The 23997-nt window shown below is 47.8% G+C and overlaps 1 protein-coding gene and 1 long non-coding RNA gene across 4 annotated transcripts in view; one reads left to right on the plus strand and one right to left on the minus strand.

The window, feature by feature from the left end:
• The window catches only part of TMCC3 (transmembrane and coiled-coil domain family 3), a 275602-nt gene that overhangs the window by 100955 nt on the left and 150650 nt on the right, over window positions 1–23997 (plus strand). The window contains exon 3 of one of the 2 annotated variants that reach the window (XM_084794410.1): window positions 19327–19446. The exons of the other annotated variant lie outside the window; for it this stretch is intronic. Coding sequence (XP_084650536.1) covers window positions 19420–19446 — 27 coding nt within the window. The 5' untranslated portion in view covers window positions 19327–19419. The remainder of the gene's footprint in view (window positions 1–19326; window positions 19447–23997) is intronic. 2 annotated transcript variants of the gene reach the window in all.
• Window positions 5549–16461, minus strand: LOC311604453. 2 transcript variants are annotated; one of them, XR_014781500.1, is made up of 3 exons: window positions 16256–16461; window positions 11166–11337; window positions 5549–6371 (listed from the first exon to the last, which is right to left on the minus strand). It is a non-coding gene; the product is annotated as an uncharacterized lncRNA (long non-coding RNA). The 2 variants fall into 2 exon arrangements; XR_014781501.1 differs by having other exon boundaries at window positions 11166–11341.

Genomic DNA, 23997 nt, shown 5'->3' on the forward strand with positions numbered 1-23997 from the left:
TAGTGTACTAACTTACACCCCCATTCTTAGGCCACCGTGCTGGAGGTGTCCAGGCCTAGCGTAAGTGTCACTTTCCCAGAAAGGCCCGACTTAAACACCTGAACTCCAGGAGGGGGGGAAATGGGAGTGGGAGCACTCAATGGGTCATTTGAACATTTGAATAATGTTCATCTGCCTAGCAATGCAATTTGATTTTTTTTTTCCTTTTATGTCGTTTTCCCCGATTTCAGAAGACCCACGAGTTTACTATATAAAATTCCACTCTGTAGGGAAGCTGGACCTGAGGGAAGTACATGATTTAGCAAGTCCCTCTCTGGGCCTCTGTGAGCACTGCAGAGTTATCTATCCCATAGCACCACCCCCATCCCCTCCCTCAGGGCAAAGGGACCTACCTCTCTTTTGAGTTTTGTGTCCTAGCACCTAATGAGATATCTGCTGTGTCCTTAGTAAGTACTTTTCACTTGACTAGGTGGGAAGTTGGGTCCTCAAGAAACATGCTGAGCTACCCAGCACCTGTCTGTCACAGATCCTTCCATGGCCGGCAGATGTCTTCTGTGCTTCAGCTCTTTCCAGCGGGGTGGCTTGCCGTGGCCTGTCCCACCGTGCCAGGTCCTCATCCCTCCCCTCTCGGTCTATATGGTTTACCAGCTGCTGGCTTCTATGTGGCTCCTGCAACAAAGCAAGCGCCGGGCACCGTGGACGCTGTTCTGGTCTGCCCGCCTCATTTGTTGCTCTGTCTATTCATCATTCACCACTTGGCGCTCCTGAAGTCAGCATCCCTGCGCTTGCAAAGCCAGGCAGGGATTCTGGTAAAAATGAGAAGAGAAGCCAGGCCCTCCCGATCACAGGCCTGAGTCTCAGGGCTGCAGCAGAAATAGCTGCCATCCCTCTGTGCCCAGGGCACGCTGGAGGTTTAGCGTGCCATTTAATCCTCATCCGAAGCCTGTGAGGAAAATACTGTTCTCCTCCAGGTCTAGCTGACTCCCCAGGGCGGCCAGCTACAAAACGGTGATGCCTGACTTGGGATCCAGATCTTTCTGGCTGTAAGTCATCCAGGCTCCTTTTCTCCCTGTCCCACTTTGGAGCAGGGAAGATTAGATTTTGTTGGAAAAGCCTGAAATCTTCTCCTGTTCGCCCAAAGGCAGTAGGAATCCTCAAAAAGCCATGTCACCTTTGTGAACTTTAGTCTCCGTGTCTAAAATCATAGCTGCTGCGGGAAGAAAGGGACGAGGTTTACACGCTCCCGATAGTTGCTGCCAGACCCTATGACTGTGTTCTCACCCCTGCAGTACAGGGCACGCCCACTTTTCTCTATGTGAGTGAAAGGCCTCTTGCTTTAGGCTTATATGGATGCAGAGTGAGACTCGAATAAAATTCAACGTCTCAATCAGTTATAAATTGGATCCGGAGCATGAAGGGAGGCTGGCTGTGGACCCTATGAGCACATACAGAGATTATGCCAAAGCCAGCCTTCCCTCTGAAGACCTAGGCTTTCTTGGAGAGCCCCTCTTGGTGACACCCACCCTCTTCCACACAGCCAGGCATGTCTCTCATTTCTACTGACCTGTCGAAAAAAAGGAGATAGGTTCCAAAGTGGCTCAAAAAGTTTGAGGAGATGCCTCCGGTAGTATATCCTGCCTAAAATTCCCAGCGGAGACTGAGAATGCAAGAAGGTGCGCTACTGCGTCCATCACATGCTGCTGCGTCCATCATGTGCTGCTGCGTGCATGTGCTGCTGCAGCTTCAGGAAGATGTGCTACTGTATATTAGGCCCCTCCCTCCCTCCCCCTCTCCCCCCTCTCTCTGTGATGTTTACCTTTGGGTGTGACATTTACCTTTTAGACCACCCAAAACTATGTTTGAAAGAGAATCAATTCCCCTGTGCTTCATTTAAAGTGAAAGAAACTCTGTTTCGTCTTAAGTCCGATGGTCTCAGAGGTGGAGAGTTCTCTTGACTCTCCTGGACCCTTATCTCTAGCAGTTTCTGCAGCCATGTTCTCCTGTCCTAGGCGCCTCTGGAGGGCAGCTCATTTTCGTCACTGTGTAGAGACTGCCACAGCTCAACCTACTCAGCAGGCCGCTTTTCTGGCCACACCACACTCCCAGCCTTTGTTTCTTCATTCACCATGGAAACTACGTTGGCTGGTCTCCTCCACTCCCAGGTGGTCCCCGGCTTTGCCCACACTGGCTCAGTTTGCTGTGCACATCTTCATTGTTTCTTTGGTTCGTGGCCTGATCCCAAGATTTGTTTCTGCAGAGGGGTGCCCCCTCCCCCAATAGGTATCATCTCTCAGGCTGCTCAGTGTTAAACATCCTGACTTCTCAGGCCCACAGTTATGCCTTGCTATTTCCACAGCCATCCTGAGATCAGACCTAAGCCACGGTTTTCTCTGCCTTTTATTCTCACTCGGGTTCCATTGGGCTTCTGATGAGCTATTTTGTCCCTGGCTTGGAGTATAACTCAAGAGGGGAGCAACCTCACAGGCCGTGCTGCCAGCGTCTGCACATCGGGGCTGGTGGCTGAGGTTTGGCAGTCACCCTCAGCCTCTCCCAGCTCCAGATTTATCAGAGCGCAGTGTTCATGCCATGCGCTTCTCTCACTTGGGCCAAGAGTCTTCAATCAGCCTTGTGACTTAGGTTGCCAAGGAAACAATGCCTAGTGGGACCTGAAGATTTACAACCTGTTCCCAGGCTGCAAGGATTCCTCCAGCGTTCTTGCGGACACAGTTTACTCCCATAAACTCTCAGCCCTGTGGGGGATATAAATCTTTGCTCGTCTCTGCACAATTCATTTCTCCTGGATCCAAGGTCTAGAACGGGAGTTCGGAGAAGGTGGGCTGCCAGGGTTTCATGAGCTCCTGCAGATGAAACGCTCTGCCTTGAGAGTTACAGCCATCTTCTCCCAGGAAAGTCTGGAAGCAGGATAGCCTTGGGCAAAAGCATGAGAGTGTTCCGAGGCTGTAGAAAGCAAGAATGATAAGGCATCTTTCCCCATTTGTTTCCACAAGGACAAAATGAGAGGAAACATAAACTGCCCAACAGAATGGAGCTAGGCATTCACACATCAGGTACCACTATTTGTCTGAACCTATTAGCCTTAAAGGAGTATGATGATGCATATCGCCCTTTGTTGCTGAGATTTCAGAGACCCATAATAGTTTCCAACATTTTATAGCCTTTTATGCTGCACTAAGAATCTTCATTAAGCTAACGGGTTGGTCAGGTTTTCATTGCTGTGATAAAACACCTGAGCACGGTGCTGGGGAGAAGGCTCGGTCAGTAAGGCATGCCATGCAAGCATGAGGAACAGAGTTCATATCCCCAGAGAGCACATAAGATGTCGGCCATGGCTGCCTGTACCTGTAACTCCAGTGTGGGAGGGTTGGGGCAATTGGATACCTGAAGCACAGCGAGCAGCCATCTTAGCCAAACTGATGAGCTTCAGGGTCATCAAGAGATCCTGTCTCTAAATAAATGATTGATAGATAGATAGATAGATAGATAGATAGATAATAAATAGATGGAAAGCAATTAAGGAAAGATACCCAGTGTCTATTTCTGGCCTCTGTGTGCACATGCACATACATGAACCCACATGTACATGCACACTCACAAGTGCATACAACATACATGCACACACACACACAAACACACACATACACACACACACACGTTTATTTTGCCTTATGGTTTCAGCAGCCTCAGTGCATCTTGGCAGGGAGAATGTTAGCACACCACAGCAGAGGGGAAGCAGAAAGGGAAAGAGTGCCTATGACACCAGGCTTGCCCTTCTTGTCTCTTCTTATTTGTGACAGGTCCCCTGCTTATGGGATAATGTCACCTATATTCATAGTGTGCCTCTCTGCCTCAGTCAATGCTTTCTGAAAACACAGCCACAGCCACACCAGCGGCACACTCTAATGAAGGCGCTGCCCGATCCAATCAGATTGACAAGATTAAAGGTCACAGTAATAGGGGATAGGCATCACTACCTCCCTCTTGTAGGTGCAGAAACTGGGGCTCACGAGAGACCAAGCTCACCCAAGTAATTGGGCTCAGAAAAAAAAAAAGGGACCAGCTCTCAGCGAGATGGATAACAGATCTTATGAAAGGCAGGTACAGCACTGCCTAAGAGGGCAGGCTTCTGGGAACAAGGGACACAGACTTATGCACCGCAGGCAGCAGTCAGGCAGGCAGGAGAGTAGAGTTCCAGAGCATTGCAGAGAGAGGCCAGAAGGCGTACTGATTGACGCCTAGAGGCGAGAGAGCTCAGGAATCAGGGACCTCGTGGCAAAAGAGGATGGGAGATAACCATGCAACTGAGACAGGAGGGACACTTCCTTTAGCCCCATAAAAGGGAAGATGGATGTACAAAGGAAATGAGGGAAAAACAGAGAGAAAAATGATGCAGGACCCATCAGGCCACTTGCAGTTCCTGTAGCCATTAAAAAACAAACAAAACAGAGGGAGACTACCAATGTGTGATAAAGTCTCCTGCAAGCGAGGACATGGTTTGTATAAAGTTGCTGTTGACTGAGACTGCAGCTGGGGCACCAGCTCTCAAAAGGCAAGCCTCAAAAGAGAAGTTAAAGTGGCAGACCTCAAGGCTTGTTTCCATGGGTTATTTGGTGAGTTTTGCTCCAGTCAATAGTTGTTCACGGTACACTGCCTGAGTGGTCAAGAGTCTAGCATTCTGGAAGCTTCCAGCCCCTGTAGTTCTAATTTGTTAACACGTTAGCTTATTTCTTGCTTCTTCCCAGCACAGTGCTTTAGCAAGTACCAGTTGCATGCACGTGCATGTTTAGCACTAGCTGGTCTCAGGGTGCCATGCACCCCTAACCCTACTCCAGCTCCCCAAAGGCCACCACGTGTTCAGATGTGGCTTCTCACTTGCCTTAAGTAGTAAGTGCCCCTCCTTTGTTAATGTGAGGCAAAAGAAGAGACAGGGCCAACTAGGAAACCAGGCACCATTGCTGGGTCTAAAAAGAATGGAGCAAGGCAATTATGCAACCAGAGAAGTGATGAGCGAAGTGCCCCGTGTCAGCCAGAGGTGTCCACCTGACTTGCTTTATTACTGTTTAGAGTCTGTGCTGCTTCACAGTTGCCTGGCTTCTAAGATTCCCACAGGGATGGAAGGCTTTGTTTGGTCCTCTGTGTATTTTCAAGAAGCTAACTGGAAAGCCTCCTGCTTCCTCAGGTCAGCAAAGAAAAAAAAAATGGCATGTTGCCATTAGCCTGAGCAAGCCAAGGGCAGCCTTTCCCCATGCATGTTTTGTTTTGTTTGTTTTGTATATGTTCTGTGCATTTCCATTGGCTGCTCTTCCTAAGGACCTAAGTTTGACACACACCGCCCCCCAGCACCCATATAGTTGACCACAAAAGTCTGTTACTCTACTTCCCAGAGGATGCAACCCCTCTTTGGGCTTCTGTGGGTACCAGGCACACATGTGGTGCACTGATATACTTGCAGGCAAAGCTCCTGTGCACATAAAAGGGGGAGAGAGGTCTGAGATTTGCTCTGAAGTGTCTTTAGTATACTTACAGAAAGTATGGCTACGAAATGAAATAAGAAGGAAGGACACACAGCGTTTCAGTCCATTTGCTTTGTTTGTTCCAAAGGATCGTTACATAGTTTATAGTTTCTATTTGCTGTGGTTTGTTGATACAGGGTATCATGCAGGCCTGGCTAGGTTTTCACCCACTGTGTAGCTAAAGCTGCTCTTAAACTCAGTAACCAAGACCATGGCAGCGGTTGGTAAGCACCCTTGGAGGCTGTTGTAGGGAGCCATGGCCGTCAGAGAGGCTTGGGATCTAGTTTAGGTTGATGACTGGAGAAGACTCTTCTGAGGAGGCCCTGTTGGAACAGCCATGAAGGAACATCAGGAGCCCCCACAGACACTGGGGAGATGACTTTCCAGGCAGTGGGCTCTGTAGGGACAGGATACACTCGGCTAGACAGAAGATGCCCAAGTGTCCACTGCCTAGAGGGTGGTCGTGGGGCTCAGCCTTTGGTGACTTTCTTCTTTTTCTCTGTCCATCTCCACCCCTTTAAAATGTGTTTCTTCCCAGAGATGGGCTTGACCCTCTGGGGTCCTTTCTCCGCTCATCTGTCTCTTAGTTGTGCTCCAAGCTGTAAGCTCGCACTGAGGTCCTGGGTGGATTTTCATTTGAGGAGCCTTCTGCTGAAACCAGGCTAGGCTATAGCGCTGCAAAGATTTGTGTGGACTGGAGAGTGATGTCTTGCCAAGCGATGCTCTGTTGCTTTGGAACGGAGTCAGAATACTGAAATTAGCTGTCCACACTGCAGAATCCATGTCTTCACTTCTGTCACAAGTTGAACCAGATACTACTTATAAAAGGAACCTAAGAAACTGAAGGAAGAAAGAAATAGCACTGAGGTTTTGGGCTTAGCCTTTTTTAAATTTTTAAAAAAAAAATGTCATTCCCTGTATGAGGATATTGGTCTTGACAGTATTTAAGCCCTTTAGCTAAGAAATTCTATCTGCAGTAGTTTATTCTAAGAAAATATACAAATTCTTCTGTAGAAAACTCTCCATCCATTTTTAAAAGAATTAAATGGAAACATCATATAAACACCAAAAGATTGATTAGATGAATCTCAGTACATCCATTGTAGAATACGATGTAGGCATTAAAATGGTGTCACAGAAGGGCAGATGTAATGGTGTGAAAAGTTGCTTATGTTCTATTTTGCATCAGCAAGGCTTTGGCTGTGACAGAAATATTTCACAGTGGCTACCGTAGGTAGGGAAGACCGGGTCTCACATCGCAGGACTGATTCAATGACTTCAAGATTGGCCCATCCCGCAAACACTGATGCTTAACACATTATGGCTGAAAAGAGCTGCTGCAGCTTCCTTCGGGCGTCTGGCCCACTGCTGAGACACAGATGGAAGAGGGCAGCAAGGACTGCTGATGTTTCTTTTCTATCCTGTTGATGGAAAGAATGCCACACACAGCCTCTGTTTGCAAAATAAGATAGTGATAAAGTGTTTGGCTTTGTAAATGGCAAACGGCTGGATTAAGGCAGGAGAGAGATCTTGGGAACAGAGGACAGGGAAGGGGCCCCCCTCACACAAAAAGCATCTTGCTAGCAAAGGTGCAACAATTCAGCACAATTAACCACCACTCAACATTTCTCTCCCTTCCCTAGCATAAGCCAGCCTGGCTAAGGATCTCATCTGAAACCCCATTTGCAGGGAAAGGGCGTGGCCACCTAAACTCCTTGCATCGCTCTGGTGGCCCCAGGTTTTGCCTTATCAGACTATAACCACTCAAGGCCACCTCCTTCTTCCACTTCGTGCTCCGCGTCCCCTGACAGGTGCTACCTGTCGTCCCCATTTAAGCCACCAACACAGAGATTGTACATATTTCTGGAAGAGGCAGTCAGTCGTTTATTAATTAGCTATTGATCTCCAGAGCCACCTCATTTATCTCACTTATCAAAAGACGAAGAAGGAAACCCAGAAGGGTTGCTTAGCAACCTGTTGATGTCATTCACCAGAATGTTCTATCAAGCCTCTCTTCAAGAGCCTGTGCCTGCACCTGGATGCCCTATTCTGTAAGACTCTGTCTCTCAGAGAAGCCCATATCCACGCTCTTGGGTGTGTCTTACCTCCTTCCTTCCTCCTCACGTCCCAGCCTTCATCCCTAATGTGTGTAGTAAAATCTCCAATGTCACTTCAAACTGGTTAGGCCCAAAATCCTTTCCTGTGTTGAGCCATGACTCCCTATTTGCCTGAGTCGAGGTTCCCTAAAATAATTAGGTGGAACTCCTTGAGGTGCTATGGGTGACGGGGTAGAACTGTGTCTCTCTGTCCCTCACTGCTGACAGGATTCAGCCAAACCAAAGGGTCTGGCACCCACTGATGAGGAGCTCGCACAGTAACGTTCTGCCACGGCTCTATTAAGATACAGGAAACAAGAGCCGGCCATGGTGGTGCACGCCTGTAATCCCAGCACTTGGGAGGCAGAGGCAGGCAGATTGCTGTGAGTTCGAGGCCAGCCTGGTCTACAAAATGAGTCTAGACAGCCAAGGCTACACAGAGAAACCCTGTCTCAAAAAAAAAAGATATAGAAAACAAAACATCACTTAGTACCTGCCAGGGCACAACATGCCACAGAAGGAGAAGTCAAGACAAGACAGCCAGAGAGCCCAAAGGTCTGTGTTCAACTTGACAGAATCCCCACAGTGCCATTTTTTTCTTTTTCTTTTCTTTTCTTTCTTTCTTTTTTTTTTTCTTTTTCTTTTTCTTTTTCTTTTTTTCTTTTCTTTTCTTTTTTTTTTTTTTGGTTTCGTTGTTGTTGTTGTTGTTGTTATTTTTTGAGACTGGATTTCTCTGTATAAGAGCCCTGGCTGTCCTAGACTTGTTTTGTAGACCAGGCTGGCCTAAGAGAGATCCATCTGCCTCTGCCTCCCCAGTCCTGAGAATAAAGAACTACTCCAAAATTTTATTTTGGAATGATTCATTTTCTTTTAAAAAAATTTTTTAAATGCCTTATATAGTACAAACTCAAAGGATTCTCTGACTATCAGCCACTTTTAAAGTCTTGAAGGGCTAGGTAAGGAGGCTATAAATGAGATTATTTCTCCTTTTCAGTTTTAAAAGAAGACATTTTCTGTGATGAGCGGATATCAATTTTACATAAAAACCATGAGAGCTCGTTAACATTTACATGGAGGCATAGGGAAAGTTATTTAGGAGGTTTTAAATTTGCGCTCACCTCTTCATCATGGACACAGGCGAAGCGCAGAGGACAGAGTGACAAGGAGCTCCTCCCGAGCCCCTCCTCCCCAGGGCAGAGCTGCCAGGCTGCGGTGACCCCGTACCAGCATCAGCACATTCACCATGCTTTTAAAAATGACAGTGCTTTCTGTGGGGACCCTGTCAAGTTGAACACGGACCTTATGTTGCTGGCTATCACATCCTAATTTCCTCCTCCTCCTCCTCCTGCCTTGTGTTGACCCTGATAGGTACTAATTGCTGTGCCTCTGCTTACATTATTAATATTTGAGGTTGTCCATTGGTGCGAGGGTCACTCATTCATCGGTAAGTTATTACTGAACAGGGATTCATTGCCATCATTGCATTAGGGATAGAAGGGTGAACAGCAGTGACCCTGGCTCAGTTAACACAGCCTCGGGAAGGCGCTCAATGCATAAGCAGTTACAGCACATGGGTCCTTGGCACCATGAGGGCAGGCTTAGAACATAAGGGTCCCTCGCCTGGCTTTAGGTGTGTGTGTCAGGGGGTGGGGGTGAGGACACCTTTGCAGAGGAGGGTCCTACAAGGAAGTTATTCTAGGGAGGCATCTGCAAAGGAGGCAGTGCCAAGCCAGAAAGAGGGGTAAGGAACACAGGGCGTGGTTTCCAGGCGAGGGAAGGCGATTGCAACCCTTCTCAGAGCAAGGCTGAGAGCTGCATTTTAGTGTTCTTTTTCCTGATAAAGAGATCTCATTAGATAATATTAGGAAAACTTAATAGCTTCATACATGCTCCAAAACAGAAACAGTTTGTTTTCCTGTGTGCTGTATTGCTAAACCATTTTCCCCCCCTCTAGAGCCTTGGACAGAATTCACTTCCGTCACATAACTCTGTGTCAAGAGATTTAACGTTAATCTTTTCAAAAAATGATCTTTAATTTTTACATTTTGTATTTAATTTCTTTGCGTGTGTTTACTTGTTTGTATATGCACGTGTGTTTTGGGTATGCAAGCGTGCCTCTGTCTATTCTCTCTACCTTTTCTCCCTGAGGCAGGGTCTCTCTCACTGACTCTGTTAGACTGGCTGGCTGCTATGCTCCGGGCTGTCTCCTGCCTCTACATCTCTGCTGCTGAGACACCTTTTTACACAGTGCTGGGGCATGGATAGAGGTCAGTCTTTCATAGTGAGTGTGTGACCTACTGAGCAATCTCCTCCAGGAGGCTCTGTCCACCTAAGTTTTTGGTTTAAAAACTATCACCAGGCAGTCAAGTTGGTCGGACTTTATGGGTGTAGCTTTTGACTGTCATAGTAGACAGGGTCTCCCAGCAAATTCCATGATCCTTTGGCTTTTTTTTTTTTCCGAGACTGGGTTTCTCTGTGTAGCCCTGGCTGTCCTTCGATAGCTTTGTGGACCAGGCTGACCTCAAACTCACAGCGATCGCCCTGCCTCTACCTCCCGAGTGCTGGGATTACAGGCATGCGCCACCACGCCCGGCTTTATCTTCTGGCTCTTAACGTGTTTCTGTCCCGCTTCCTCAATGATCCTAGAGCCTTAGGTGAGGGAACTGTTTGTAGCTCTATCCCTTGGGACTGCCCTGCCTAAAGCTGAGCTGAACATGATCAAACACACATGCTGACGTGGACAGGGAAAACCCAGAATCCCTCAACCCTACACAGAGAACTACAGGTAACTGAAGGATGCCGCAGGAACAACGGTGTTCCCCACGGGAGAGCACACCAATTGGTTATCCAACACCAGAGGACCGGCCCTTTAAAAAAATGCATACAAAGCAACATTATACAGACTGAGCAGGTTGCATTTGCATATTTAGGAGTATGCACATATATGCATATGTTTTATATATATTATATGCATATATGTGTGTTATATATGCATATAACAACAATGAATGCAGAAAGAGACTGCACATTTGAAAGAGCATAAAGAAGGGTATGCTGGGAGTTTGGGGGTAGAGGAAAGAAGGGAGAAATTATGTAATTATATTAAAACCTCAAACGAATAAAATATTTTTTTAAAAAAAATGTATCATTTGGGAGCTGAAGAGACAGTGCAGGGTTTAACAGCACTTACTGCGTTTGCAGGGGGCCTGGGTTCCCAGCAGCCACACGGCAGCTCACAACTACCTCTAGCTCCAGCTCCAGGAGATACAACACCCTCTGGCCTCTCCAGGCACCTGCACAGATGTGGCACCCATAAGAACTCACAGAGAAGCACACACGTGCATAAAAATAAAATGAGTGAATTAAAAATACATCATCCTTTCTTTCCTTCAGTATTACTTTTACTACATCTCAGGCAGATCTTAAATTCAGAATTGGATTCAAGTTTGGAGTGCTTTCCTTGGTTCCTTATGGAAGTCGTGATGTAAGGAAAGGAGACGTGAGGTCTGGGAGCGTGGCTCAGTTGTAGGGTGCTCACCTGGCGTGCAAGACGCCCTAGCAGGCTCAATTCCCAGCATGGCGGCGTCAGTGGAGTGTGGAGGTGTATGCCTGTGATCCCAGCGCTGGGAAAGTGGACGTCAAAGATCATGGATTTAGGGTAATTCTTGAACACAAGGTGACTTCAAGGCCAGTCTGGGATGCAGAAGATCCTGTCTCAAAACAATAAAGTAAGACACAAGCTACCGGCATGTGCCACCATGTGGCGCCACTCGCAGCCCCCTCGCTGCCTCCCAGTGAAGACCTTCAGATTTAGGCTGGACTGCCCCACGTCACTTCTAAAGGGGCTTTCTATTGATGGGCAGGGCAGATACATGCCTGTAGGTCCCAAGCACTCAATAGGCTGAAACAGGAATATTGCTTGTTCCAGGCTACCAGAGACTACATGTAAGGCTCTATCTGAAAACAAAAACAAAAACAAAAACAAAAACAAACAACAACAACAGCAAAACAATTAGAGATGTCGCTTAGTGGAAGAGTACTTGTCAAGCGTGTACATGGCACAAGGTGTAGCAGGCGTATGTTACTTTGCCGGTTCTTTTCTCTCTTCCACCCTTCTCCACTCTTCACTTCTTCCCTTTCAACCCCTAACACTGGATAGGAGATTTAAAAAAAAAAAAAAATAAAGGGGAAAGGAGGTATCATTATCTTTAGATTACTTCCTGCCAGAAGTGCCGGGTTCCTCACTTGGGCCCTTTGGACTTATAGCCTTCCAGCCTTCAGAGCTTCTGGTGACGCTGACTCCTGCCGTCCCTACGGCTGCACTCAGAGCTTCTCAGCCCCTCCCGCCTCGCTGTCCCCTCGCTACCTCCCAGTGAAGATCTTTAGGGCTCAGGCTAGACTGCCTGCTTCACCTCTAAATGGGCTTCCTGCTGGTGGGTAGGACAGGGCAGAGCTGGATTTCATCCCTAGCACATCACTTAGGAAGCTTTACTGAACACCTCTGAGCCTCTGTGTGGTAAAATTAAGACTACGGACACCCACGAGCTAAGGTTTTTTGTGCTTGAAGCTGAGGGTCCAGTTTAACTCAAAGACAGCAAGCTTGTGTTACAGCTTGTGTTTATAATTTCCACCTTCCCAGAAATGTACTTACCCTCCCAACAAAGAAAGTTCCTAACACCCCCTGAGACTGCTTCAACCAATCTTCTCCATAGGTCAACTTGCCCCTCCACCCATTACCCAACCACGAAACGCCAAGGCTTGTAACTCCCTGCTTACAGCTTTTCTGCCCAAATGCCAACCAATCACATACTGTAAAACCCATTTCTTTGTCTAAAACCTATAAAAGGTCCATACTTCTGTTTCTCAGGGTCTGCAGCTTGAAAGAGCCGGACAGACCCCGTCGCATTGGCTCAATAAATTCCTATGTGCTTGCATCGGCAACAGACTCCGTCTCTTAGTGGGGACTCTGGGAATAGACTAGAGATCTCTCTAGAGGTCTCAGTCTTTCTTATTTATTTATTTTTATTTTTATGTGCATTGGTGTTATGGCTGCATGTATGTCTGTGTGGGACTATCAGATCTTGGAGTTACAGTTGTGAGCTGCCGTATGGGTGCTGGGAATTGAAACCAGGTCCTTTGGAAGAGCAGTCTAGAGGTCTCAGTCTTACAGAAGTAGGGTAGCATGCTGAGCAGTGTGTAACCTTAGGACATCCATAGCTGTTTTAAGACTTGTGTAAGACTTGTGTCTCTGAGATAAAGTCGAAGCCCTTCGTGATCGGCCCATCCACCTGTCCTTCCTTCGCATCCCCGCTTCCCGCCCAATCCTCCAGGCTCTGGCCTCCATCCAACAGCCCACTCATCACCTCTTCGTTTCCTCATACCACACCTTTGCTCAGCCAGCTCCGTGCTAATTAAGACTCAACTCAGGAAAAGAAATGGAAACAAGAGCATGTATTCCGAAGCATCTGGAGCATGGAAAAACTAATGAAAAACTAATCTACGATGTTAAAAACCAGACACTGGGGGGGAGGAGAGAGCCATAGATAAGAAAGGAGCACAAGGGAATTTCCTAGTCGTGTTTTATTTTATTTAGTTTTTTTTAATGTGTAAGGGTGTTTCACTTGCATGGATGTCTTTGTACCTCATACGTGTAGTGCCCACGTAGACCAGAAGAGAGTATTAGGTCCCCTGGAACCCTGGGGTTACAGGTGGTTGTGAGCTGCCATGTGGGCGCAGGAAACAGAACCTGGGTCCTCTGGAAGAAGAACCAATCCTCTTAAAAACTGAGCCATCTCTCCGGATCCTCGTTCTTGATTTTGGAGGTAGCTACACAGGTGCATGTAGTTGTTAGCATCTTTTGTTTTTTAGGGGTTTTTTTGTTTGTTTGTTTGTTTGTTTTGAGACAAGGTTTCTCTGTGTAGCCTTGACTGTCCTGGACTCACTTTGTAGACCAGGCTGGCCTAGAACTCACAGAGATCCGCCTGCCTCTGCCTCCCGAGTGCTGGGATTAAAGGCGTGCGCCACCACGCCCGGCCCGTTGTTAGCATCTTTAACACGTGTTTTGTTCTGTTTTTGCACAGTAATAATGCCTTAAATTAAAAAAAAAAATAAGCCACAGGCATCATCTCCTCCAGGAAAATGCCTGGCCAGGCTGGATTTCAGTGGCTCCGTAGGGTCCCCACCTATTCACATGTACCTCTGCCCTTGCACTTAGTGCATGGTGTCATTGATGTCTTCTCTTTTATGTACTCTGTGCCCCTATTGGTCTGTGAGTTCCTGTAAGGGACCAGTGACCTGATGTCTATGTGCCTGCAAGAAGGCTGCCTAACCTTAGCCGTCTGTGCCTGCCTTTACCCATAAATAGAGAATTGTTAGTATCTTCTCTACACAAAGCTGTTGGGATGATAAAAAAAAAAGAGCAGGTCTCTGTAAGGAGCACAGCACACAGTAAGTGTTCAATAAAAACCAGTCCCTTAACCCAGGGGGTGGGGGCTGCACAAACTGTAGCACTGAGGACAATGCATGCAGTAAACCTAGACCCTGTTTGGATCTAGCCAATGGATACCACATTCTTCCCCATTGTGTGGAAAGTGGGGACTGCCTCTGACATAAACTCTGGTGCCCATGATTTGGTCACTTCCCTTTGGCAGGGCAGCTTGGTGGCACACAGAGGAAGGGGAAGCAGGCTGTCAGATGAGACCTGATAGGCTGTGGTCATATGGTGGGGGAGGAAGTCCCCTTCTGTCAGAGGTCTAGGGGAGGGGAAGAGGGAAGAGGGAGGGTAGGTGGGAATGGGAAGAGAAAAGCGAGGGAGCAAATAGATAACATTCGGGATGTAATCTGAATAAATTATAATAAATTAAAATTTAAAAAATCAGTCCTTTAACTGGAACAGGAAGTTTACCCACACTGACATAGCAAGTGCGGCTTCTTATTTCTACAGTGAACCCAGTCTTCTTTATTTGAGCCCCTCTTCTGTCGTCGCCAGGATAGCAGGAAAAAACAATTATCCCAATCTGTTAATTCTGTTTCATCCAGCAAAACCAATATAGGCTCATTATACAACGCACACATGCTTTGTTCCCATCGGCACCCACTGAAATAATTTAGTCGTGTGTCGATTAGTTTAAAGCACATGAAAGTGTGCATCATCCTGAAGAGAACAAATGTCGTACAATCCCAGTACATAAAGTACCCAGAGCATCAACCCTGATAATAACAGAAATAAAGCTGCGGTTGCCATGGCCTGGGCAGGGAGATGGGGGTGCTGTTTGACAGATGGGGGGCTTCTGTTTGGGTCAAAGAACAAGTTCTGGAGAGAGATGGTGTTGGTCACAGGGCAGCAATGCGAGTGTACTTAGTGCCACAGAAGTACATGCTTAAAAATGGTTAAAACACTGAACTTTATTTTTTAATTCTATATGTTTGTGCACCATGTGCATGCTTGGTTATGTGAGGTGGCCAGGACAGGGCCGTCAGATCCCCTGGAGCTGGAGCTGCCACGTTGGTGCTGGGAACTGAACACGGGACCTCTGGAAGGGCATCCAGTGTTCTTAACCACTGAACCACCTCTCCATCCCCTAAAGTGTTAAACTTTAGATTGTGCATATTCCACTGTAACTTTGAAAAAGTTCTAATGTTCTCATGCCTGCGAACCGTAGCGTATCTTATCAGCACATCCCCCACCTAGGACCCCACCCCAGCTCCTGTGAAGGAGCCCTAGCCTCCCTTCTGGGTCTGTGGGGCTCCTCCTCCTCTGGGGGCTCCTGCCAGAGCAATGCTGTAAGCCCGGGAAAGAGCATTGAGCTCCTGTCCCAGGCTTTGTGCCAGGCACAGGAAGCACAAAGAAACACTGTTGCAAATGTCTAGCGAGAGATGCAGACCAATCAACAGAGAGCGTTTCCACGCAGAGTCCGGTGGGGATGTCGTGGGAGGGCAGTACAAATGGGGGGACACACAAGAGTTAACCTGCTGAGTAAGGGCAGAACCCACCTCCCCAGTGCTCCGTTTACCATCCCCCCACCTCTCCCACCGTCTACCCCCTTCGGCCCCCCCCCCCCCGCCCCATTTGCTGGCTTTCTTCTTTCAGCTCTTTCCTTCCCCGTGAAACCCTCCCAGTACTTAAAGTTCCGGCCGGAGCTGCCACCTGCCTTCTGAAAGAGATGGCTTCAACACAGCCAAAATTAATCTCCCCTTCTCCCGAGCTCCCACAGCCACCTCTTACATCTCCATTTAGCACATATTTCATCCTGTCAGGTAATACAGCCTTTTGTAGTTCTCGCTGCCCCCCCTCCGCTCCCCCCCCCCCGTTGGATATATTTTGGGGATTTATATTTCTAAGAAAGACATACTGTCTAGAACCAACCGTGGCCTAAAAGAATCACTCATCAGTATGGATGCTTCCCCTGCCTCTCTGCTCCACTTCTCTCCTCTCTGCCTGCTTCCTGATCCACACGGCTGGGAAAATTAACCGAGGAAGAGCTTATCCGAGTTCATCATCGCTTCAGAGGTTTCCACGCACGCACGCACGCACGCATGGTCTTTGGTTCAATGGTCTTGTGGGGGTGTGGTGCAGGGGGCGGGGTTTGGAAGATCAGATTGGGACTATGATGGTGCAAAGATGCTCACCTCTTGGTAGCCGGGAGCAACAAGAGAGGAGAGACTAGGGTCCAAACAATTCCTACGAGGCCCCACCTCTCACAGGTTTCACCGTAAGCTGGAGGCATGAGATCTGAACTGCAATAAGGGGACAGATGACATGCCATGACTCATGGGTCTCTCACCTATGCCTTTCAGAAGCTCGAGCCCAAGATGGCCTCTATCCTTCTGAAGGTCCTAACTCCTGACGTCACTAACCACCCCTCGGTTAGTTATGCCGAGAGTTACGTGAGCAGAGGGTCACGTGAGCAGAGCTCTGAGGCATCCTTACAAAGGTCCTGACTGAGCGTCCCCACCCTGCTCTCCCACCCAGCTTGTGTTACTTACTGCTACGTAGTTATCATCAGATCCCTGACTTAGACGGCCCAAAAGTTTGTCTCGGCTCACAGATGCAGAGATTGTGGTCCACAGACTCTGGATATGTTGATGCAGGCATAACGGTGCTATGGGAGTGTGGGCAGAGAAGGCTTTGAATCCATCTCAGACAGGAAGTGGAGCCTGAGGAAGAGATGCATCCTTCAAAGGCGACCTCCATCCTTCAGCCACGTCCTACCTGCCTCCAGTTTCCAGGACCTCCTCCAATATAGCACCACTTGCCGGGGGAACAAGTGTATAATAGGTATCAACCTATGGGAGGCACTTCGAACTGACCTTGTGATAGTGCCTCCTTTGTGACTTGCTTCCTGCTTCTCTGGACACTAAATTTTCCCCTTAGTGGATGCTGCTGTTTGTACCCTTCCTGACCCCGGGGTTCCGCTGATGCGTCTTTTGTCCCTGTGCATTTTCGCCGGATGATCTCAGGAAAGCCCGTGACTTCAGCTGCTAGTTGCACTCCTAACAGTGACTGCTCAGATCCGATGTCTGACCCATTGTCTGTGGATCACTTCCACAGATCACTTCCGGGTCATACCTCCCTCAGCTCTCCCAAGCACCTGCATCCTGCTGACCCTCGTGCATTCTCTGCCTCAGTGGGCAGCACCAGGAGCCACCCATCAGAGCTGGGAGTCACTTTAACTCTTTGCTCTTTACAGTTGAGCTCCAGTCTGTCACTTAATCCATTCATAGAGAAAATCTACCTTCTGACGTAGCTTTGACTCGGGCCTACCTCATCTCTTACCAGTGCTATGGCCTTGTGCCATCCGGCCGTGTGCTTTCCCGTAGTGCAGTCCTATGATATCTCTCAGTAAGAGATCCATCCGGTTTATGGCAGCCTCATATTCGTAACTCCCTAGCTGGCTCCTCAGTGCTGTTGGAAAGAAAGCCACACACACACACACACACACACACACACACACACACACACACACACACACTTTGATATAGGATCTACAAAATGCTCCCCTGCCTGCCCGTCTATGTAGTTTTATATTAGACCTTCATGAACCATTTATAGTGCCTAAATGAACCCTGCTCTCAAAGAGAGCTAAACTGTAATATGTGGACTCTTGTTCATTTTGTCTTTTAAAAAATAATAATAGCCTGCAACCCAGGTGCTGTAGACAGGCAGACCCCTGAAGGTTGTTGGCCAGACAGCCTAGCCAAACTCATGAGCTTCAGGTTTGCTGACAAATCCTGTCTCAAAAAAATAAAGATGGGCCGTTGGAGAGATAGCCCAGTGGTTCAGAGAGCCTGCTGCTCTTACAGACAACCTGGGTTCACTTCCCATCACCCGTGTCCGGTTTCTCAAAACCACCTGCAACTCCAGTTCCTGGGGACTTTAAATCCTCTTCTTTCAAGCACACCCACGCTTGTACGCACACATGCACACCCACACGTGCACATTCAACCACACTTACATTTATATACCCATGTGCTAGTTAGTTTTATGTCAATTTAACACAAGCTATAGTCATCTGAGAGGAAGGGACCTCAACTGAAAAAAAAAACTGCCTCTGTAGGATTGGGGTGCAGCAAACCTGTAGACCCAGTTCACTGTGGGAGGGGCCACCCCTTGGCTGGTGGTCCTGGGTTCTATAAGTAAGCAGGCTGAACAAGCCATGATGGGCAAGCCAGTGAGCCGCAGGTCTTCATGACCTCTGAATCAGCTCCTGTCTCCAGGTTCCTGCTCAGTTTTGAGTTCCTGCCTTGGCTTCCCTCAATGGACTGTGGCAAATAAACCCTCTCCTCCTTCCCAAGCTGCTTTGGGTCACACATAGCATACATAGCAATAGTACCCCTAACTGGGACAACCCACATGAACATGTACATCCATCACAAAACACAATACACAATCAGTGTGTGCGCATGTGTGTGTATGTATATGTATAATAAAGATTCACTGTTTATAGTGCTGATAATGTAATTGAACATGCCCTAAAGTCAGTCAATGGCGTGCCAATCTATGTTCTGTATGGAAATCTCCTGCCTCTCGGGTGGAGCTAGAAACAGCTGAGCTGTCCACACAGTGGGCAAGGCCTAGATCAACTTACCTGTCTTCCCGTGGTCTTTGCCCAGGTGTCTGAAATGAGGCATACTGTAAACCTGGAAAAGGGCACATGGGTACCATGTGGGAACAAATTCTGGATTCAGTCAGTGAGACAGAAGCCAGAGAACATGTGCTGGGACACCCAGCAGCCTCTGCGGCCAACCTGGTTTGGCATCTCATGATGGTCCACGTTTCGTGGCACTGCCTGACGGACTGGTTGCTTCCTCATACCCACACAAATGCTGATTGTGGAGGATTCTCAGTCTCTATGGTGATGTCGCCTAAGGTTGAGACTTTCAAGTACAACCTTCTGTCCTGGACACTTTATCAAAAATGTTTGGTTGCAAATAGCAGAAAAAAAACCAAGAATGGTGGCTGAAACAAGCAAGAATACGCTTGTCGAACGTGATGCCGAATCTAGGGCTTGGCCAGTTCAGGCCCTCACCAGAGCCACTCAACCCGCTGGTTCCCGTTGTCATGGTGACGCCGGGCAGCTTAAGTCCCAGCCATCAGGTCTGTGTGGAAAGGTGTGAGAAGGGTTTGCCTTCTCAGTTGTATCATCTTTTATTAAGAAAAAAAAAAAAACATGTTTACTTGGGTTTTTTCTCTTCACCAGAACCATCATCACACGTGGCCATCTGTGACTTCAAGGGAACCCAGAAGAGTGTATTGAACAAGGCCTATTAGTGCCCTGAATAAAACTGGGACGATGTTAATGAGAAAAGAAGGAATAAAGGTTAGTGAACCTACCCTCAAGGGGGCTTCTGTATTCCCACCAGACGACCATTGAGGACTTGTCCTGTTTGCCGCTGCGGAAATCCCCTTAGCACGGCTCTTTTCGCTCCTGACTTTCAAATGTACTCCGATGATCTTTTGCAAATTCTGACAAAGGCAGCTTTCATTGGATAACCTTGACTTTGAGGGGTAGGTGTGAGATATGGGTGGGACCGTGTTCTGAAAAACTACCCTCTCCTACCAACTTCTCCACTCTCGAGCAGTTTAATCAGCCATTTATAATACGTATGCACATCGTGGTGTTTTCTCTCCCGCTCATCCCAGTCATGAGCCTGGGTGGCCATGTCTGACGTGTGGACACGTGTCAGAATGACTGGCTGTGTATATGGGGACCCTGTTCCTATCTTTAGCGCGTATATTAGTGGCTCCTCACAATAGCTCAGTTTTATGATACCAATTTGTTGGAATTAAACTCAAGCAGCTCATGTAAAATTAATTTTTGTTCCTCTTCACTTCCAGCCACTAATTGGTTGAAGCCCAATACGCTGTGCACTCTCTCTGCTCTCTCTCTTCTCTCTTCTCTCTTCTCTCTCTCCCTCTCCCTCTCTCTCTCTCTCTCTCTCTCTCTCTCTCTCTCTCTCTCTCCTCTCTCTCTCTCCTCGCTCTCTCTCTCTCTCTCTCCTGTCGTGGTAACATTCACTGTTTTGATTTCACTCTTTACTGCAACCGTGTGTGCTGAGAATATGCGAGCTGTGTTTACTTTGACTAGCTATCCGTTTACTCGCCAGCTATCCGTTTACTCGCCAGAGGTTGTTGTGGCTCCAAATCTGACCCTCTCCTGGCTATCTGTGACTGGGAAGGAAGTCCACACCCCAGTCTTCTGTCTATAGACACTGGGGCTGTGCATAAGCAGTGCTGGAAAGGGGCATCGAGATAGGCAGTTCCACCGGAATCCACCAGGCCACGCATGTCCAGCTGTATCTACCCACCCATCCCTGGGTAGCACATGTGTGGTCACATTTCATCTGTTCAGGAACCGGTTTTAAGCTCTGTGTCTCCTCTCCATGTGGTCATTGACCTACCTATGCCTTGTTCCCTCCTTATGAGGAGACAGCAGCGGTGCCTTGAAGAGGTGCTTGGTGGATTGAGATTTCCCACGTTAAATATAATTATGGATGTGGCAGACCTAGGATGCACACTGTGCCCTGTGTGGTGTTACTGTAAACGTGCAACACCATGTTTATGGAATATTGCGAATCTACAGTTCACTTCTCTGCAATTCTAAAACCCCAAAGCTGTTGAAAACCCAAGTTTCTTCTTCGCTTCGGTAGATTCTAACCTGATCTGGATTAAAGGGCTTGCAGAGCCTGGCCTCAAGGCAAGTGAGATGGTTTCGAGGCCTTGTTTAATCCTTAGGTGCAGATATTCACACATTTTTGGCTGAAGAAATGTCAGTGTGGTGGGTTATAGGGTGCTGTGTCCCCACCCCCACCCTCAGCAATATTACATAGTACTGCCCCCTTCAGAGGAAGAATTCGGACATCCGATGCATGTGACCCAAGGCTTCTGATGAAGGTTTGGAGCCTGGTGTGTGTGGATCCATACCCCCATTCCCTGCACTGTCTCTGGGCGCCTTGCCTAGATAAATGCATTACAGACAGCATTCCCTGAGCACTGAGGGCACTAACATTAGTTCCATGGCCAGACCTAGGTCAGAGGTCTCCTGGGTCCCAGGGAGTGCTCAGGACAGCCATTTGCTCACGGCAGCGTCCGAAAGGCAGAAAGAAGCCTTCAGGAAAGCATCTGAAAGTGGTGCTAAAGTTGCTGAACACAGTGCCTCTTCATATCTGAGCAGCGCAGGGGTCTGAGGGCTTGGCAGTGAGTGAACAGAGCCCAGAGGAGCATTGCACATCTGTAGGGCGGAAGCAGCAGCCACAAGACAAGACTCTGCCGGTGGGGTGAGGGCTCTGTGGATGCCGGTGCATCCAGAAGGCTGGAACACGCCCTCTCCCATTTCCGAAGAATGAACATGTGGCCAGAGGAGAGGGCCAGGAGGGGATGGAGCGAGGAGCAGGGGTTGCAGGCTAAGCTGGTACTTAGGGAACAGCCTATAGCCTGGGCGTTGAGCTCACATGGCCCTGGCTTATGGCTCTTGTCACAGCACTGTTGATAGCACCATCTTTCTTCTCCAACATGTCCTTGTTTGGACTGTTAAAGTATATGGTCCATCCTGTTCATAGGCCAGCTTAGGAAACCGTCGGAGTTATGCTTAGGGAACTACAAAGACGTTAAAAACATTTTTTTTTTAAGGATGCACATTAAAAAGGCAATGGGAGGTGATTTGGGCCACTTGGCACTGCCCAATAAAAAGTCTTTTGTTTTATTTCCCCAATCATTCTGTTGCTCTTCAGTCCTGGGGAAATAAACTGGCAGGCTGGTCAGCTGAGCAGCCATAAGCGGCCGCAGGTCAGCAAGAGTGTTTGTGAATCTCTGTGTACACACATGCCTATAAACAGAGCCAGTGTTGCATGACCCCAGGGAAATAAAATTGTTCTCTCCTTAGCTGAACTTTCAGGAATTCCTGTGTTGTCTAGAACTGCACCCCTCCCGCCCAAAAACCCCCCACAATCTTATGTCTGTTTTAGGAGACTCAGGAAGGGTGGTGACCTGTTCTTTCCTCTCTCTCCGCCGCCCCCCTACATGTGAGTGTGTGCAGTGTGTGTGTGTGTGTGTGTGTGTGTGTGTGTGTGTGTGTGTGTTCCCTCCCATGGCTGCATTTTATGATTTGGTTTTCATTTTCTTTTCTCATTTCACTTTCTCTGATGGTCAGATCTGGCAGCTGGCAGACACTTATCTACCATTTTCGTGTTTTCAGCCAAGAAAAAAAAGGACTGAATTTCAGGAGAGCCTGAGATCTGTGTCTTACATTTTGTGTAGGATGTTCTCAGTGCTTTGGAGACAGGGATTCACCCTTTGGGAATCCTTTACTTTTGGTTTGTAATTCTGTCACATTTTGAGCTCTCCTCTCTGCTGCTGCTGAAAAAAGCTACATGACAGCTAGTAATCCCCGCTAGGCCCCCACGGTGAGATGCAGTTTACCGAAGCTTAGCAATGAGAAGCAGATTAGCCCTCTGAAATAAGGAGGGACTGGAACTTTCCAACACTGCTGAAAAGGCTTTGCATGTGGGCATCTGTCTTCACCATGACTGTGGCCCTGCAAACAAGATGGTTGGTGAGGTTAACTGGACTTCTTCTTGGGGGAGAGGGGTTGCCTAGAGACCTCCAGGCTGGCTCTTATCTGGGTGAATTCATTGCAGGCAGGTAAGCCAAGACATGGGAGATGCAGAGTCAATGTACATGTTTCATCTTTCAGGGGAAGATGCACATAACACACACACACACACACACACACACACACACACACACGTGCAATACCAAACCTATTGGTATCCTCTCAAATATTTGCATTCTTTCTCTGGGGACAAGCTAAATCGTAATTATAAAACTTCTTCTTCTTCCTGGTCAACTATATATACTTTGCAGAGGGAGGACAGACCTCACAGGTCATCCAACTGTGAGCATACTGGTAAATCTGGAAGAAGAAGAAGAAGAAGAAGAAGAAGAAGAAGAAGAAGAAGAAGAAGAAGAAGAAGAAGAAGAAGAAGAAGAGGAGGAGGAAGAGGAGGAGGAGGAGGAGGAGGAGGAAGAAGAAGAAAATAAGCTACCTGTGTGCTCCAGGCCCATGTTAGAGCCTCCTCAAGGTTTACCCCCACACCAGTAATATTTCTTACTTTGGGATTCCTGGCCTTGCACTAGCAGTCCAGGTGGTCCATTCCTTGGGATGTATGTACACACACATACTTCTGGGAAAAGATCCATAGTGTTCATGACAGGCTCACACACACACACACACACACACACACACACACACACACACACACACACACACACACACACACACACACACACACACACACAACACACACACATACAGAGCAATGACAAGAACAGAAACTCCCTGAGACATGGACAGCCATGGCTGCCTAATAACTCAATACTCTTTGAAGTGACATTTAAAACACTATTAAAGGACGGCTGACATCTGAAGAACAAGGCCCTTGAGTTTTCTATGGTGACCACAAGAAGTTCAACCTTGACCACTGTTTGTCAGTCTTGACAAGCCTTGCAGATGCACAGCTCAATTGTCCCCCAGTGTCTATAGTCCTGACATGCTTTTAATTAGAGAAGAAGTCAGCCTGTGGAAAGGGGGTTTCCCTTAGAACTGGCTGAGATGCCTGGGCAGTGCTAGCAGAAACAGGCTTTAGAATTAAGTTAATTGACAAAATGTTGGCTTTTCAAGGTCGTCTCTCCAGAGGGGCATTGTTACTAAAACAGTATAAATGCTACCAATGGCCTCCAACACCACTGCACTTTACTGACCAACAAATAGGGCTTGTTCTGCTTTCTAAACTGAGACCCAACTGCCATAGGGCTAGTTTCATGGCCACCTGGGAAAATGAAAGAGCATGGTGGAGTAGCACTGCCTGATCCT

This window comes from Acomys minous (genome assembly GCF_964271855.1).
Source record: "Acomys minous genome assembly, chromosome: 9".
NCBI lineage: Eukaryota > Metazoa > Chordata > Mammalia > Rodentia > Muridae > Acomys > Acomys minous.